General features: G+C 37.5%; 1 protein-coding gene across 4 annotated transcripts in view; it reads right to left on the minus strand.

Moving 5' to 3' along the window:
• Positions 1-2,301: 2,301 nt before the first annotated feature.
• The window catches only part of drp2 (dystrophin related protein 2), a 258,718-nt gene continuing 243,974 nt past the window's right edge, over positions 2,302-17,045 (minus strand). For 3 of the 4 annotated variants that reach the window (XM_005799512.2, XM_023328537.1, XM_023328538.1), the window contains 5 exons: positions 14,218-14,364; positions 9,038-9,290; positions 5,472-5,589; positions 4,709-4,795; positions 2,302-4,404 (listed from right to left, as the gene is read on the minus strand). In XM_005799512.2, coding sequence (XP_005799569.2) covers positions 4,385-4,404; positions 4,709-4,795; positions 5,472-5,589; positions 9,038-9,290; positions 14,218-14,364 — 625 coding nt within the window. In that variant the 3' untranslated portion in view covers positions 2,302-4,384. The remainder of the gene's footprint in view (positions 4,405-4,708; positions 4,796-5,471; positions 5,590-9,037; positions 9,291-14,217; positions 14,365-17,045) is intronic. The other variant, XM_023328539.1, reaches the window with a different exon arrangement.

Below are 17,045 nucleotides of genomic sequence, written 5' to 3' on the forward strand. Positions count from 1 at the left end.
CCTGCAGGTGGGAGTTGGCATCACACAACGTTTTTGACCATTTTGTTGGAATATTTTCAGTAAACTCACAATTAAGCGTTATTGCAAAGAAAAGTGCAGGAATCTGATGATTTTCCATGATAGTGGAATCTCAAACTAGAGCAACTATTGAAATTTGACATTGTACATATTTAAAAAGTGATTTGGTTTGATTGATAAAATAAAAATTGAGCACACAACTGTTATGTTAAAGGTTTTATTTATGTGTTCCTCTGGAGCCCAAAGGGCCACATAAATAGCTACAGCGGGCCGGACTTGGCCCCCGGGCCATGAGTTTGACACATGTATCACAGAACATAAGGAAAATATGCGAAAGCGACTCAGGGGGAAAATAAATACAAAAGTAAATAAATTAAGACCTGTGATTAACGTATTTAAGGCCAATTTAGATGTTTTAAAATGAATGTAAGACATTTTAAGGCCTTCATTTTGGAAACACCAATTTAAAACCTTGAATTGATGTTAAGGATGGGTGGACACCCTACATTAGCAATTGTAGCAGGATGGAGGTGAAGCATCATTTTCACACCCAAGTTTCAACTTCCAAGCTAAAAGGAACGCAGCGTCAAACGTTTTGTAATTCGTTGATTGATTTCTGCCATATGGCGGCCGTTTATGCTGATTGTTGTCGTAGTGACTGGATTCCTCGTGTCTGAATCGCTCTAAACAATCTCTAACAAGCAGTGTAACTTCATTAAATATCCATTTCTTGTTGTTCTTGTAACTGCCATGTCGCTACGATATCAAGATAAATAACAGCTGACATGTTCTGAATGCCTCCGCGTGTTTTTCACAGTTTGTCGCTGCTACATGTTTTTGTGCATCTTGACGTGTGTGATGGGTAATCATTGTTTAATGAGATGCATAAATACCCAGAGATAAATCACAACGAGTAAACATGGCTTCTGCTCATTGTTCTCCTCTGAAGCTGCGCCAATGCACAACAAAAGAAAGAAAAGATTTCGGTAATGATAATGACTTCCCTCAGCACCGGGCTCCAGTGGAGGAGGAGAAATGGTGGCTTGTGTTTGGGAAACAAGGAGCTTTCTCTTGCTTCCCTTAAGGCTATTAGCATTTGTAATATGAACTGCACATCAACCATCCATCTGGCTGCGTCCTTGGGGATAGTTCCCTAGCAACAGTATCAAAACTAACAGGCATCGAGCGCCGAGGAGGACGGTGTCAAACGTGAGTGCTGAGCCTGGGGTCCGACAACGTAATGAGTGCAGCAGACAGGTTTCAGGTTCTTCTTTGTGAGGTCGGAGCTCCTTCTGCTGCAACTCGAATGTCTCCGTCCGTCCGTCCTGGAAGAATGCGGTGGTTTCATTTCGCTTCGGCTTCGTTCTCCCGGTGCTGCGTCTACCGGTGGCAGACACATCAAAGTGGATCTCTCCCACCAGCCCTCCAGCGATAAATGGAACAATTCTTTTTGTTTTAGTATTTTCTACCCTCCTTTCATGTCTTTCGGGTCTGCAGTCCCTCAGAGCGTCTCAGGTTTGACTGCGTGCTCAACTACGCCGTGATCCCCACTTGTCCCATCACTTTCAATCAGCAGCAGCCCTTTGCAAACACTGACACACAAACATCTGATGCAACCTCCTGTCCTGAAAATGAAAAAACGTTCAGAAAAACCAACCAACTCTGTCACACCGACTTGCTTCAGTTTTTTAAGGCATTAATAGTGTGTACAGGAAAATGCATGACGTAACTTACAGCGCCTTGAAAAAGCAATCACACCCTCTCAACTTTTCACATTTTGTCACTTAAAAACTAAAAGGTTCTGTGGATTTTATTGGGATTTGATGTGAAAGTCAAACACGAAGTAGTTTTTCTCTGCTTCATCATCTACTAATCTGATTAGATTGAGAGCATCTTTAAACTGCAATTTTAGTTTTTTCCTACAGATTCTTATTCTAAAGTGTTGGACTTGAGGACTTTCTAATATAATTTGACTGCCTAAAGTAGGGGAGTCCAAACCTTTTTCCATGTGGGCCAAAATTGTTGACTCAAAAGTAATAATGGGTCAAAAAAACCAAAAACAACGTAAAATCAAGATTTTTAAACATTAGGGCTTCGTAGATAGAAAACAAGGAGTAAATTCCCACCAACTACTGAGAAATTTTATGATTAATCAAAAATTTTCTAGAAATTTCCATGTTTTTTTGGAGAAAATTTTTAATATAAACATTTTATTTTTTTCCCTAGCAAATTACCTTTTTTTTAGGAAATTTTTGCAGAAATGTCCCAACTTTTTTCCCCCATAATGGCCCTAATACAGATTTTGCATGTTTGCTGTACTAAAAGAAAGTTTTTTAATTTTCAGTTTCTTTTGGGCTTGATTGAACACGTGAGTCGGTGGCGAAGATGAACGTCGTCCAGTAAACTTGTGATAAATTTACACTTTCCCATGACCGACGTTACAAAAAGCTAGCTAGCAAGAGTATATTAGCATCTAGTTAGCGGTAGCCTCAAATGCCTCAAGTCACACAACAAAGAATGAAGAAGTCTGCAAACAACTCAAACATAACAAAAAATACGTATAATTATGGATTTAAAAGGGGTGATTTTAATCTGTGCACGTGACAATTTTCATTTATAATAGAAAAAAACCCAACTTATTTCCTTCTTCTTCATAATTATGCACTATTTTCTGTTTCCCAATATTTTCTGTTTCCCAATTTCCCAAAATTCCCAATAAGCCACTTTTTGTCTGTTGCAATGTTGCCAATATGAATAAGTTGAAGGGGTATAAATACTCTTATAAGGCTTATAAATAATAAAGTCATCTCTCCCGATCACTCAACCTTTTCTATATGGAAATACTTTCTATCAAAGTGGAATAATAAATGCACAATCCAGAGCTATCAGTATTTTAAAACTACATAGAATGAAAAGATCATTGTGGATAATGATGCTGCCAGAGTGCATCATGGCGGTGAGCCTCGTCTGGACCCCTGTTGTGTTTGAAATTGGCCAAGTAGAGAGAGGGAGGGCTTCAGCCTTCAGCTCCTTCTGTCAGTTTCTCTTCACACAGCATGAAAACAATAAGATCCCGGGGAGGAGGCATGCATGCTGTTACTGATCGGCATACATTTCCTCAACAGGGCAGCGTTCCAGGAACAATACAAAATGGGCTCAAAACACCTAATTTGCCTGAATGATTTGGGGGGGGAAATAAATCGATCTCCAGGTTTATGAAAGTGCGCGTGTTTCTGCACAGCGCGTTATTGATCATGCAGAGGCTCCTTGTGTATTTAAGCAGAGAGCAGGTTGAATCTGAATGTGTATGTATAGCAGCAGACGTGTGAAGGACTCACTTAGGAGAGGCAGGAGATGAGAGCGGCAAGCAGAGTGAGGAGCGATATTCAGCGTGTGCAAACAGAGGCGCTGTGCTGGCGGGCACTTTGGGCAGTCTTTAATAAATCATGGATTTAACTTATGAAAATGCACCATTCTCACAAAAAAAACTCAAACAAAAAAAACCGGCTCTTCTGGGGCTGCCAGCTCCAATTTGCATCTCCTAGTGATATGAAATCAGTCAGCAGCCCTGATGCAATTACCAAAATCTGAAAAATAAACCATGATAACACATTCAAACGTAAAAAACACGCAGGTACGATGGCGTGTTAGAGCCATGATGGAGAGAGAAAAAGGAGGAGTACATTTCTGAGAAAAACCTCAGAAAATCTGAGACTAATCAGAAATTTTCTAGAAAAAAATTGGAGATTTTTTATTTTGAAAAGTCAAAGATTTCCTAGAAAAAACTCAGCAATTCTGAGAGTAATCGCTGAAATTTTCTCAAAGTAAATTTGAAATTTCTGAGTTTGAGAAGTTGAAAATTTCTGAGATTAATCTTAGAATTTTTTTCTCTGAAATTTACTCATTTTCTTCTCTCTATAATGGCCCTAAAACAAAGTCGTACACAAGTGACCCCCTTCCCCTCCAGTTTTGTATTTTTCCAGTACTTCTGGACTTTGTGCTCTGATCTGATATAAAGCTTCACACCTCTGAACGACTACACAAATACTGGTAAGCACAGTGTCTTGGTTGGGCGTTTCGTTTTTTTTGTTGGTTTTTTTACCCTCTGACCTTCTGCTAACAATATATTCCTCTTGGCTCCTTAGCATGCTGTCACTGAGCTTATGAAGCGCAGCCTGGCCAAAAAGGGCGTCAGCGTGAGCCTCTGGCAGTTTGCATGAGAAAGGCTTTTAGTGCACAGCGATCCGGATGAGGGTTAGTTCTTAATGGCGGCGGCGCCGTGGCAGTCGCAGGGTCTGACGTGTCGCCGCCTGACCTCGTGCCTCGTTTCAGGCTGCCGTTCTGTTACTGTAGGCCCCTCACAGGGTTAGATGTGTGATGTGGTGCCTGAAATTAAAGAGGAAAAGAAATGTAGGAGCGGAAGATTAAAAAAACAGACCAAGAAATCTGCAGCTAAATAGCCTTGCAGACTGCATCATAAAAGCACTGGGATGATTTATAAGTCTGACAGTGACGCTAACCGTTTCTCTTAGCAACAGTCGATGTGTCACTCTTATCGCCCTCCTCCTCTTTGCCATTTAATCTTCCCGTCCCTCCCTCCCTGACTATCGACCCGCAGCAGTACATATTTGCTCTCCTCTCCATGTCTCACTCCCCGGGGCAGAGATCGGTGCAGGCTGGATGGACTCACCCGGCTCGGAGGGGAAGACGTTTCTCAGCTGTTCGATGACCTCCTGAAGCTGCAGCACGGTGTCCTGCTCGCGCTCCAAATCATCTCCTGACACAAACACAGTTTTAACCCGTCAGCACCGGAAAAACACACAATCTCACCAACTAATTCTGGTCCAGTTTCTACTGCAAATAATCTGCTTAAAATAAGACAGAGCTAACTTACATGTAACGTTTTATCAAGATATAGGAGTTTGATTTACGTCAGTAATTCCACTGGCAGATTATTTCACTTAAAACAAGACAAATTTCCCATGTTGTTATATATTTTATTAGTTTCTTCTTTAAATATTGTGATTTATCACCAAATCCTACCGAGTGTTTTTATTTAGTTTCTATTGGTATGTCTTAGTACACTTGAAATAAATAACTAATAACTAACGTACAAGTAACATCTTAGCAAGATATAGAAGTTTGTTTGTCAATAATTCCTTCATATTGATAAAAAAAAAGTCCTAGTTCCCCTGGCAGATCATTTCACTCATAAACAGACATTTTTTCCATAAGTGAAATATTTGGCCAGTGGAACCAGAACCTTTTCACTAACAATAAGGACATATTTACTTAAAACAAGCTCCTATATTGTACTAAAAAGTTCTCTTTATGTTAGTTTTATCCTATTTTCGGTGTACTAAGATATTTGCACTAGAAACTAGACCAAAACGACTGTGTTATATTCTCCGTCAGCATGTTTGCGGGTTTCAGCCTGGCTGCGTGACGCTGACCTGCTGCCTCGGTGTCGGTCGTCTCCCTGCTGGGCGGCTCCCCTTGGCGCCCGCCTCCCGACACCGGAGAGGAGAGCGTCGACAGCTCGGATCCGTTCGCCTCCGAATCATCTTTGGGCTGGAAGAAGAAATAAAACAATCATTCATTTACAAGTCTTCACCTTTATAAAGCGGTAAAGTCATTTCAGATAAGAGAATAACAGAACGGGTTGTACGGTGCAATGCCAAAGTGTTTGTACCCTTTGGACATCATAACTGGATTTATCACAGACCACCAGAAAGTGCATAATTGCAAACTAAATTTGTGATTATATTCAGACCCCCTGAGTCAACACTTTGTAGAAACACCTTATTGTAGCTGCAGGTCTTTAGGGAAATGTCTCTGCTTGCTTTGCACATCAGGTGGAAAAAACTTTTAATTGCTAATTATGTCAAGCTGGATTGAGCTACAATGAACATTAATTTTAAGGTCTTACCACAGAAAATCAAACAGATTTAGTTCTGGACCATTTATAGAATTTCATTAATTTCAAGTTGAAGAACAGAGGATTTTGTTTATCAGAATGAAAATAGATTTTATTTGTATTGTTGGTTTTGTTTTGATCAAATAAAAATAAATATCCCAATACAATATATTGAAGTTGTTTAAAAAGTTTAAGAGGTGTCGATACATTTGCAAGGCACAATAAAACAACCTTAAAGGGTGTCCAAAGTGTGGCCCGGGGCCATTTGTGGCCCTTGAAAGGATTTTGTTTGGTCCCTGAAAACAAAGTGGTAAAAATTTGATCAACAAAACAGAAAACAACTGATCACCCAAAAAATGGGAAATTGTCTGTTTTTCTATTAATAAGGCAACAATATGAAGACTGTTTTATGTTTTCAGTCTTTGACAATATGCAGATTTCATAAAATTTTTTTATTGTTGAGCAGGTAAAGCAACAACAAAAGAATCATATTAAATCATTTTATGCTCTTTCAGTTTAATAAATTTGTCAGTTTTGGACACCTCTGCTTTAAACCAAACTTAAAATGTCAGCGTTGCTCTAAAACCTGCAGCACAAAAGGCTTAGGATCCCAATCAAACATGCACAATGCAACACAAAAATATAAAATGCAACATGGCATGTTTTTGTTTTTAGCAACACGGAAGCCGTCCTCTGGAGGAGTTTAACGTCTGCAGAGACTCGAAACGGATTCACGCATTCAGATTACGGTTTCCAGAGACTTTATTTTACAAAGAAATTAATCTGTGATACTCTGTGAAAAATAAATCAAACAACATTTTTTCCTTCCTCACAAGCAGGAATACGCTGAGCACTCCCCTCCTCTTCCTCTGCCTGCTCTCTCTCTTCAATTTCCAAGTCTTAGCGAACATAAGAGGCAGCATCCCGTCCTTCTTTCTTAGCGTCTTTCTCATCTTTGTCCCTCTTCTTTCCCCTCATTCACTGACCTGAATGTGCAATTACTCTTACTTAATAATTTACACAATGTCATAATGGTAACAGCATGAGTCAGCTCCCACTCTCCTGTGCTGCTCTTTGTTATACATTTCCTTTATACTGCAGTGAATCTTTTAATACGATCCTTCAGTGTCTGTTCAACCTCGTCTTTTTGTACTGTACCTCTTTGTACTCCCTCCCTCCCCTCTTTATAGGCTCCATTGTTGCTTTCTGCACTCATATGAATGCAGTTATATAAATATTAAACTCAGATTTTTTTGTACCAGCTCTGGCAGAAAAAGAAATAAGAGAGAAAGTTACTGTGGAACAAAGAAACACCTAAAAGAATTGATTTTCATGCCACTCGGTGATACTTGATATTAACTGTCTAATGCTGCACACAGAAACGGCTAAAATGATAAATGTTTGCAGAATAATATTCCGGTTCAGTCAAGCTCTCTTTCATCAACGATAAAACAGACTCTTCCATTATATTTTATACACAAAACACCTGATAGAGGAAGGGATCTGCTTGCTAAACTAGTGAGAAGACACACAAATACGTCTACAGACAAACCCCAGTGCATCACATACAGAGGGAATTGTGTTTTCTTCTTCTTTGGTTTTATAAATAGTTAATGGTGATTTATTTCAGATTAAATGGAGCAGCTCCTCTTGGGAAACTGAACTTGAACCAAATAAACAGAAAAACATGCAAACCTAACAAGATACATGAACATAACTTTATTAAATTAAAGGGGAATTACACAAAATAAATAGACTTTATATGATATAGCTTGCAGAATGATTACAGTTGTGTTTAGAAGTGAATATATATCAATTTTGAGCTTTAATTAGCCACTTTAATTTTATTGCGGAATGTCTAAGAACATCTAGTGATTTTTAAGAACAACTAGATGCATAAATTTGAATTTATCAAGTATTTTATCTCTTAATTAACACATACTGAGCAGCATTTCAAAGAGAACGAAAGAGAAAATCCTCTGCCTTAACATTGTAAACTGCTGAACAATGTTGTATATTACTTAATATTTCTGACTTATTTTATATTTTGTCTATTTTGCGATTTACAAGTACCATGTTTTGTTTGTATGGTAAAGTGTCTTGAGACGACATTTGTTGTGAATTTGTGGGATATAGATAAAATGAACTCAACTGAATAATAATAAGAAAAAAAACACTTATTTTCTAAGTCTGATCAAGTTAAATCAAACCGCACTTTTCATGCTTCAGGCTTAATTAAAATTACCAAAATGATTTCTATTTGCTAAATGCCACAATAATGAGAAAAAGGATACGTCAGAGATTTATGTTAGATTTGGTCTTAAAAATACATCCAAAAATTAACCTCTAATTAACTCAAATGTGTCAAAAAAGTTTGAATTTGGACACCGCTAGCTGTTAAAAGCAAGGAAATTATCTCAAAAACAAATGAAAAATTCAGTGAAAAACTAGTAATTCAAAGACAAATATCAGAATTCAGAGGGGAAAAAAAGTATAAAATCAGCAATTAAGGTCAGAATTTGTAGAAAAAAACTAAATTTAGAAAAGAAGTTGGATTTCAGAGAAATATAATTCAAATTCTGAGAAAAGTCAGAAGTTGGAAATTAAAGTCAAAAAATCAGAGAAAAACATAATTCAGAGGAAAAACTAAATTTGGCAATTGAAGTGAAAATTCAAAGAAAACTGTTGGAGTTTGGGGGAAAGAAAATCAGGGGAAAAGTTTTTTTGTTGTGACCATCAACGATGATGTGGGAGTGGATAAAAGACGCCGACATGGAGCATTTTGAACAGTCCAGACCTCAGCATCTCTGAAAGTTCCTGGACAATGCTTCAATCTGAGGTTAATGGTTGTGGTGCAACTGTTTAAGTGGGATTTATCCATACATTTCAACATGAACGCATCATTTTCTTCCTTAAAATTATTAACTCAAACCTGACAAATACAATAAATCTGATTTTTAAAACATTAAAGTTAATTTCACCAAAAACTTTAATGTTTTCGGACTTTTTAATGAAAAAAGAGAATCATTAAAAAGTCCGAACCTGAAATTCACCCCGATTGTATTTGCATCTCTGTTAAATCGCTGATTTAAATGGGTTCACCTGTAGCAGAAGCTCCCTGAGTCGGCGCAGCTGCGACTCCAGCTGTTTGTTGTGGTCCTCCAGGATCTGCATCCGGGTCTCCAGGCGCGTTTTGTGCTGCCGCAGCACCCGCGCCTCCGCCAGCAGCTCTTCATCCTGCGCCCCTCCCGCTGTGGGTGACCCGGGGCCGCCCTCACCGGCCTCGGTCAGCATGGGAAGCGCCGCTGCTTCTTCGTGTTTCCACTTGAGTCGCCTGTACTCGCTCTGCAGCACCCTGAGGACACGCAGCGGAGGGCGGGGGAGGAAGCTGTCAGGCCAACTTATTGATGTAGGAGGCAAAAAAAATATCAATATGATGTATATTTATTTACCTCCAACAGAAAAATGTACATAAATATTTAGTGTAACTGGAATAATCTCACTTAAAATGTAAATAGTGACATATTGCTCAGTGTAGCGTGCTACGCTTATAACTCCAAATGTACATTAACGCAAATGAATGCTGACAACTCACCCCATTAAGATTAATCGTCTCTAATACAAGCCTTAATACTCAGCATGCAATATTTCTCCTTGATGTGACACAATATTGCGAAAAACTGTTTAGAGTTTGTAGACTCGTGATGTATCGTTAATTAATTTGATTTTGGACACGCTGACCTGCAGGCTACCGACACTAAAGTGTCTGGAACAGCAAAATGCAAGGACTGGCATCTTTCTTAGTCATAATTTAAATTAAAAACTTAATGGACTCATCACCAAATCTTTCACTGCAACTTTTGGGGTAAAAACAAGAGCGCTGTGAGCAGTTTGCTTTTTTAATTTTTTTTGATCTGTTTCCATTTATGTGTGCATCTTGCTTATGTCTCCATCAGGATTTATTCTGCACCATTTCCAACAAGATTGGTGAGTAATTCTGATTCTAAACCATCTAACTGTCCCAAAGTGTCTCCCTCTAACAATTTGGAGTTAGGACATAAAGAAATGCAGCAAAGCAGTCCAAAAATGTTGAGCACTTTTAATCTGACAACTAGAAAAACAACTTCAAGTTATTTTGCTTCTTGTAACTAGTCTCCTGAGTTCTCCAGTGCATCAAATGTTCAAAGAAAAGCTGAAGCAATGCAGTGGTAAACATGCCTCCAACCACTCATCTGAAAGTTAAAATGGGTTTTCCCAAAGCAAATAAAGAGTCAGTTTTAACATTTATCTTTGTACTTGTGCAAATGAGAAATACATTTACATTTTAGATGCTGCAAATTATCTAACTGTGGTTTTAGTTAAATATTCTGTCTTCCAACAGAACAAAACAACTTATTTTAAGTCAGAATTTGTTTTGGAAAATCTAATAAGTACCAATAAAATCTATTTAATCAATCCCTTTGCATCAGTGTGAAGGGCTTTAGAGCGACTATTTGTTAATTTATTTATTCACAACTTTCTAAAGTTCTTGCACTGTGATGACTCTTTGGGTCTTCAGTCATTGTTGGATTTATAGCTGGTGGTTCTGGTGGTGACCCAGTTTGGATTTAATGCTGTGTGGTTTTCTCCAAATGTCACAGTCAAAACTAGCAGATCATCACTAAATCTTACCTCATATTCTTGTGTAGTATTTAGTGCAAATTTCTTAGTAAACCTGAAATAAAATAAAACTAACTTAAAAGTAACTTTTCAGCAAGTTAAAAGAGCGTGTTTTAAGTAAATAATTCCTTAATATCAATAAAAAGTATTAGTTCCACTGGCAGATTAGTTAACTTAACTATGTCATAAGTGAAAACATCTGAGTGAGACCAGTACTTTTCATCAATATTAAGGAATTATTGACTTAAAACAAGTTTCTATGTCTTGCTGAAAAGTTACTTCTACCTTAGTGAACTTGAAATATGACAAAACTAAGAAACTAGACCAAAATGCTTAGATTTTGTGTTTTTGCAAAGTTGTGGTTCCCTCTAACTGAAGCAGGGAAACTCTTTAAAAACCTCAGACCTTTTCTGAATCTTTCTGTTATAAACTTTAACACTTTAGGTCCTAACTGAGCTTTCTGGAGTCTGAGATGAAGAGTCTAATCTTTTACAATTTCTTTAATATAGTAATGTCTGACCTCTGTAGATGTTATGAACTTAACCTTGTTTGGTGACCTATTTTATTCCACTTTATTAATTTGTCCTTTACCTGGATTAAAAAACCTATTGAGATTAAAAACCTAACCTTTTTGTCAAGGGAGTTCTTGCAACAAATACAACAATCTAAATTATCATTGCTGAGTCTTTCCATATTGTATTCAACTCTAGTACTTGAGTAAAAGTATTGATACTCAAAGTCAAATCTTACTCAACTACAAGTAAAAGTTGCTTTCTTAAAACTTTACTCAAATGTAAGTACTGATGTACTTACTTTTTAAAATACTTCAAAAGTGTTCAAAAGTAGAAATTATGTTTTCTAATAATGTCAGATTTATTAATGTTTTTACAGAATTTTGTAACTTGCTGAAACCACGTGATTGTACAGACATGTAGAACCGCTCTGCTACAAAGAATCTACACTACTTGTAAAAACTTCAGCATAAAATGCTATTAAAAAATTTAAAGCTTTTTAAAAAATTTATTTAAAACGTCCCCACAATCGTATGTCAGTAAAGAAAAACGACAACAGCGGACTACAAAGTTCTGCTGAGCCAAAGGGAACGAGTAATGACGTATTCCCATTTCAAAGTCACAAATTAGCACTGCCCCCAGAGGCCCCACAGAAGCCCAGCCCGTTACCTAGCAACCCCACAGAAGCCCAGCCTGTTACCTAGCAACCCCACGGAAGCTCAGCCCGTTACCTAGCAACCTAAACTGAACTACTGGACTTTTGGACAGCTGGTTTTGCACGCATTAGGACTACAGAAATGTAGTGAGTCAAAAGTCATAAGTTCCCCAAAAAATAAATACTCAAAATACTTACTTAAGTACAGTGCTCAAGTAAATGTACTTTGTTATTGTCCGTCACTGCTAATTAGTTATATTTTTACTACATTTAAAGGTCATATTTAGATAATTAAACCACAGTAGGAACCAGAACCCTTTTAATGTCTCCTAGTATTCAAAGTCCATGAAATAAAGTAGCTGTTTTAGTCCTGACTCAAAACACACGAGTAGTTCTCATTAATGCTGTTAGTTTGGGTCTCTGCAGCTATGTAGTGGATTTCTCTTTTGTGGCCCTGATTTATTGTGTGTACACACATTACGAACACCATGTTAGGGCATTTTGAGAAAAATAGAAATAATAATTTGGTCAAGGTTTCCAACACCCAGAGGCTGTAAGTATGTGCGGGTTTACGTTGCTGTGGGTTTGTAAAGGTCACTGGCAAAGCAGGGAGGAGACAATTATTCATATGAATCATTCGCATAAAGATGCCTCCAGTGACAAATTAAGTGCATGTAGGAGAAAATGAATTAGCGTCATTTATGGAAAATGTCTGAACTCCAAGCACATAAATTCAAATCAAAGCATTAATATTTTGTGTTTCAGACTTGCTTTTCCTCTTGCGTCACACCAGTCAGTTCATTTTGAGCTTTTCTCCTTTCTCTTTTGGACACAGGGTGTCAAAGCGAAGCTCAATTTACAGCTTCTTCCATGTTATCACACTGCTATACACATTTGGCTGACAGCTATGTGTTCAGAGTGGGTTTTTTTCTTCTTTATTTTCAGTTGGCTGTTCAAATGACCGTAGATTTTGAGTGTGTTTACTCCCAGCAGGAGATATTTCAAATCGGAGAATTGTTGAAAACAGTGCGAACGATAAACACCTGCACACTTTTATTGAGCTTGTCTGGATGTCTCACTAAACCAGAAGATGACACTGCAAAAACACAAAATTTTATCAGGTATTTTAGGTCTGGTTTTAGTGTAAATATCTTATTCAACTGACTTACAGGTAACGTTTCAGAAAGATACAGGAGCTTAGTTTAAGGCTGCGTTCACACTGCAGCCTGAAGTGACCCAATTCCGATTTTTCGTCAAATTAGATTTTTTTTTTGCCAGGGCCATTCACACTTCCAAATAAATGCGACCTGTATGTGTTCTCCAGTGTGAATGGGCAAACGACCTTGAAGTGTCCCACATGCGCAGTAGAGGGCGCAATAACGTCAGTGTTCTCAGTGTTTTGCCATCCACCATAAATAGAAGAAGTGCTCAGTGTTCGCAGAAGTAAACATGGATGCTAATGGTGGCGCATAGCTTACACATTTGAAGTTGTTGTCCGACCGGAGCAGCACTTTAACAGCTTCATCCTCATTACAGTCCGTCATGGTTCTTGTTTTTATTCCCGCTTGCGAGTAGCAGGACGCAGAATAGTCACATCTGTCGAGTATCGGTGACATTCAGGTCGGATGAATGCGACCTGGACGTTAGGTCACATTTGAATCGGATACGTATCGGATACCCGAGTCAGCTGGGTCGCATTCAAAAAGAATCCAACCTGTGTTGTTCAGACTGTCATGAAAAGATCGGATACAGGTCCCAAAAAATCGGAATTGGGTGCAGTGTGAACGCAGCCTAAGTTGGCAATTCCTTAATAGAAGATTATTTAACTTATAACATGAGAAAAATGCTGTAAGTGAAATAATCAGCCAGTAAAAGTAGTAAATTTTTAACAATATTAAGACTTATTTATTTAAAACAAGCTCCTACATGTGGCTGAAAACTTGTAAGTTAGTTTTGTCACTGACTCCAAGATTGTCATTAGGACAAGATTAAAAAATTTAAATAAAACAATATTAAAACTATGATCAAAAATCTATTTTTGGAAACATATGGCAGCAGAAACAAAACTGGTTTATATGGCTTAGTTTTACATTTTACATTACACTTATATTTTCCATGTTGTAAGTGAAATAATCTGTTAGTGGATCAACATTAAAGAATTATGTATTTAAACCAAGTGAACAATTTCTTGCTAAAATGTTTTGTAAGTTAGTTTTGTCTTATTACAAGTTTACTAAGGTATTTGCAGTAAAGCCGACAACAAAATTACTTGATAAGATTTTGTCTTTTTTCAGTGCAAATAGTCAACAACGTTGTTATTCCTGATGTGTATTGATGGATATATCTGGTTTACTTCTATTTTATTTTTCATAAATGATCATCTCAGTCGATAAATACTTCAGGAATTGTTGTGCATAAGTCAAAACTTCAGGATTCGGACATTTTCCCGAACAGACCTGTTCTCGTTCTCCAGGCGGGCCAGGGTGCATTGGAGCTGCTCCTTGTCCTGATGCTCCAGGTGAGCCAGTAGCATGTGCTGCCCGCAGGGTGAATCGTGGTCCAGGGCTGGGCTGGAGTGACGCAGGAGGTACTGATCTTCATCCCTGAGTCCCCCACACAGGAGACAGCACACTGAGCCACCAGCACACAGCCACCAGCAGCACAAAGCAGAGCCAGCGGCACGGCATCACGGCCGAAGCAAAGCAAGCAGGATGATGAGGACGGGATCACAGGACAAGACAAAACCAAACAGAACGGGACAAACCCGGCTCACCGCACCATCAAACCTCTGACATCTACCAAAACGGCTGAGCTCATCTTTAACTTCAACACAACTCCGAAAATAATAAAATCACCACTGACACTGAAATAGAAAAGATAATGTGAGGATCTATTACAGCAGACTTGAGGCAATAAATAGATGTCTAACTGTCTGGCAATTATTGTAATGGATGTAATGGAAAGACAGTTATTTTGCAGTTTATGTCTGGTAATAATACGTCTGCCAGTGGAGACAACTTTATTGGATTAAAGTGAACAGAAAGTTATAACCTTTTTATTTTTATGCCTGGTTATACATCGCAGTGATATTTAGATATATCTGCATTGATTTAATGTGTTTTAATCCAACCTAGACCACAGCCTGTCACAATAAACAATTAATCAATTAATCCCATGATAGATTAATATGAGCGCAATAATTTCAATTCTCATAATTAGTATTTATGTGTGTATAGAGATATTATAATCCATTTTATTTATGGTTTTGATTGTATGAAAGTATTTATTTCCATTGTATTTACTGTATTTTAGTTGTCGTGTTTCATTTAGGATATTTAAAATATTTTTCAGTTCCCATGTTAAGTTTTCTTTAGAAGATTAAAGTTTATTGTTCTTTGAGACGGCAAACTCACATTGTTTTTATCAATAAATTACTTGAAAATGGTCTCAAAATAGCAATAGTCATTTATTGCAATAACGTTGTTGTCCAGGAAAATGTGTCGTCATGACAGGCCTACCTGAGCATGCAGACTGCCTCAACAAACGTGTGAAAGAATAACTTTCTTTTACACGTCGCTCTTTGTTGCTCAGTGTGGCGACAGGATGCAACGGTGGCTGGGAGGTCCAAACCAACGTTACAAAATCTGAAAACCTTTTACAACTTTCAAAACAAAGGCACATTTTAGAAAACAAATTAATAATACATGAAACATTTTTACAAGCCTCGAAACAAATGACAAAATCAAGCCCAAAGGGAATGTACTAACTCCAAGTGCTCATTTCAATAATAATAATAATAATAATAATACATCAAACTTATGTAGCATTTTTTTTAGCGTTCATCAGCTGTCAGCTGTCAGAGGAGACGTCGGTGTCTTATACTTGGTAGTGGCTACAGACTGTATGCGGTATTTTGGAAATTTTAGTCAGCAATTTTACAGAAACTGCACATTTTCAGAAAAAAACTTAAACAAACCATCACCCTCCTGCTACTTCCTGTTGTCTTCTTCATCATGTTCAGTAACAACATCTGGATGCTGATTGTTTGACTTGTGTGATGCAAAAATATATATATATATATATTTCCATTACAATTTTGTAAAATATATTTTATGACCTCATTCTAGTGTAGAAACTTTTTGTTTGAAAATTGTCATGTTTCAATTTGTGTCATTTGGAAAAAGTGACAAAAAATCTGAGCAGAAACACAAAATCTTTCAAATTAAAGATTTATTTTCCAACTCTGACCTGGTCATGACCTACAGGACAGCAGTGCCCAAAATAATGAGACTGCAAATCCGACCGTATGAAGTGAGCTTCTTCCTCAGGGTGACTCATCGCTGCTACTCAGCCTTGTTGACAGAACTAAGATTTCAGCTATTTAGGAAGAGCTGGAAGTAGAAATGGGCTTCTTGAATTTATAGGTAGGAGGTTTCATGAGCTCCTTCCTGGAGGGCGTGTTTCAGATATGACCCACTAACAGGAGGTCTCCTGGCAAATTATTGACTTGTTGGGGAGATTAGATTTCGTATCTGACATCTGAACACCTCAGAGTCCCCTGCAGATAAGCTGGAGAAGGCAGCTTCAGAGAAGGCTTTCTGGAAATCTCTGCTTAAGCTGTTTCCCCTGCAGCTTTTTCTTGAATGTGTAGCAAAGGCTTTATGACTGGATGTAGCAACAAAACTTCTGCAATACAAAATATATCAAAAATTACCTGTAACTTATAAAGAATTATCTGTTAATTAGCTTTCAAATTTACTGTAAGATTGCTTTGGTATCCTGACTGAATAGAGCAACATCTTATACATTTAATTTCTATTTATTACCCAAAATGAGCTAAAATGCCTTGAAGATTTTTACATTTTGTGACATTAAAAATAAAAACTTTATAGTATTTTAATGAGATTTTATGTAGAAAATCAACATAAAGTATAACATAACCATAATATAGATGGAAAATGTTTCATGTGTTTCAAAGTAATTATGGAAAACAAATCTGAGGAAGCGTGGCATGAATTTGCAGTCATTATGTGGACCAACTGTTCAAATTCAAAAACACTTTATTGATCTCAAAGGGAAATTAAATGTTCTTGTAACTCATTAATTAAAAATTCCTCAAAGAATTCACTGAAACTGCAGCTGCATGTCTTGGGGGATTTATCTCAATTGGGTTTGCAAATATGGAGGCTGAACACTTTGCTCCTACACTGCAAAAACACAAAACCCTATTAAGGATTTTTTATCTTATTTCTAGTGGAAATATCTTTGTAAAATTGAAATAAGA

This window comes from Xiphophorus maculatus, chromosome 23 (assembly GCF_002775205.1).
Source record: "Xiphophorus maculatus strain JP 163 A chromosome 23, X_maculatus-5.0-male, whole genome shotgun sequence".
Classification (NCBI taxonomy): Eukaryota; Metazoa; Chordata; class Actinopteri; order Cyprinodontiformes; family Poeciliidae; genus Xiphophorus; species Xiphophorus maculatus.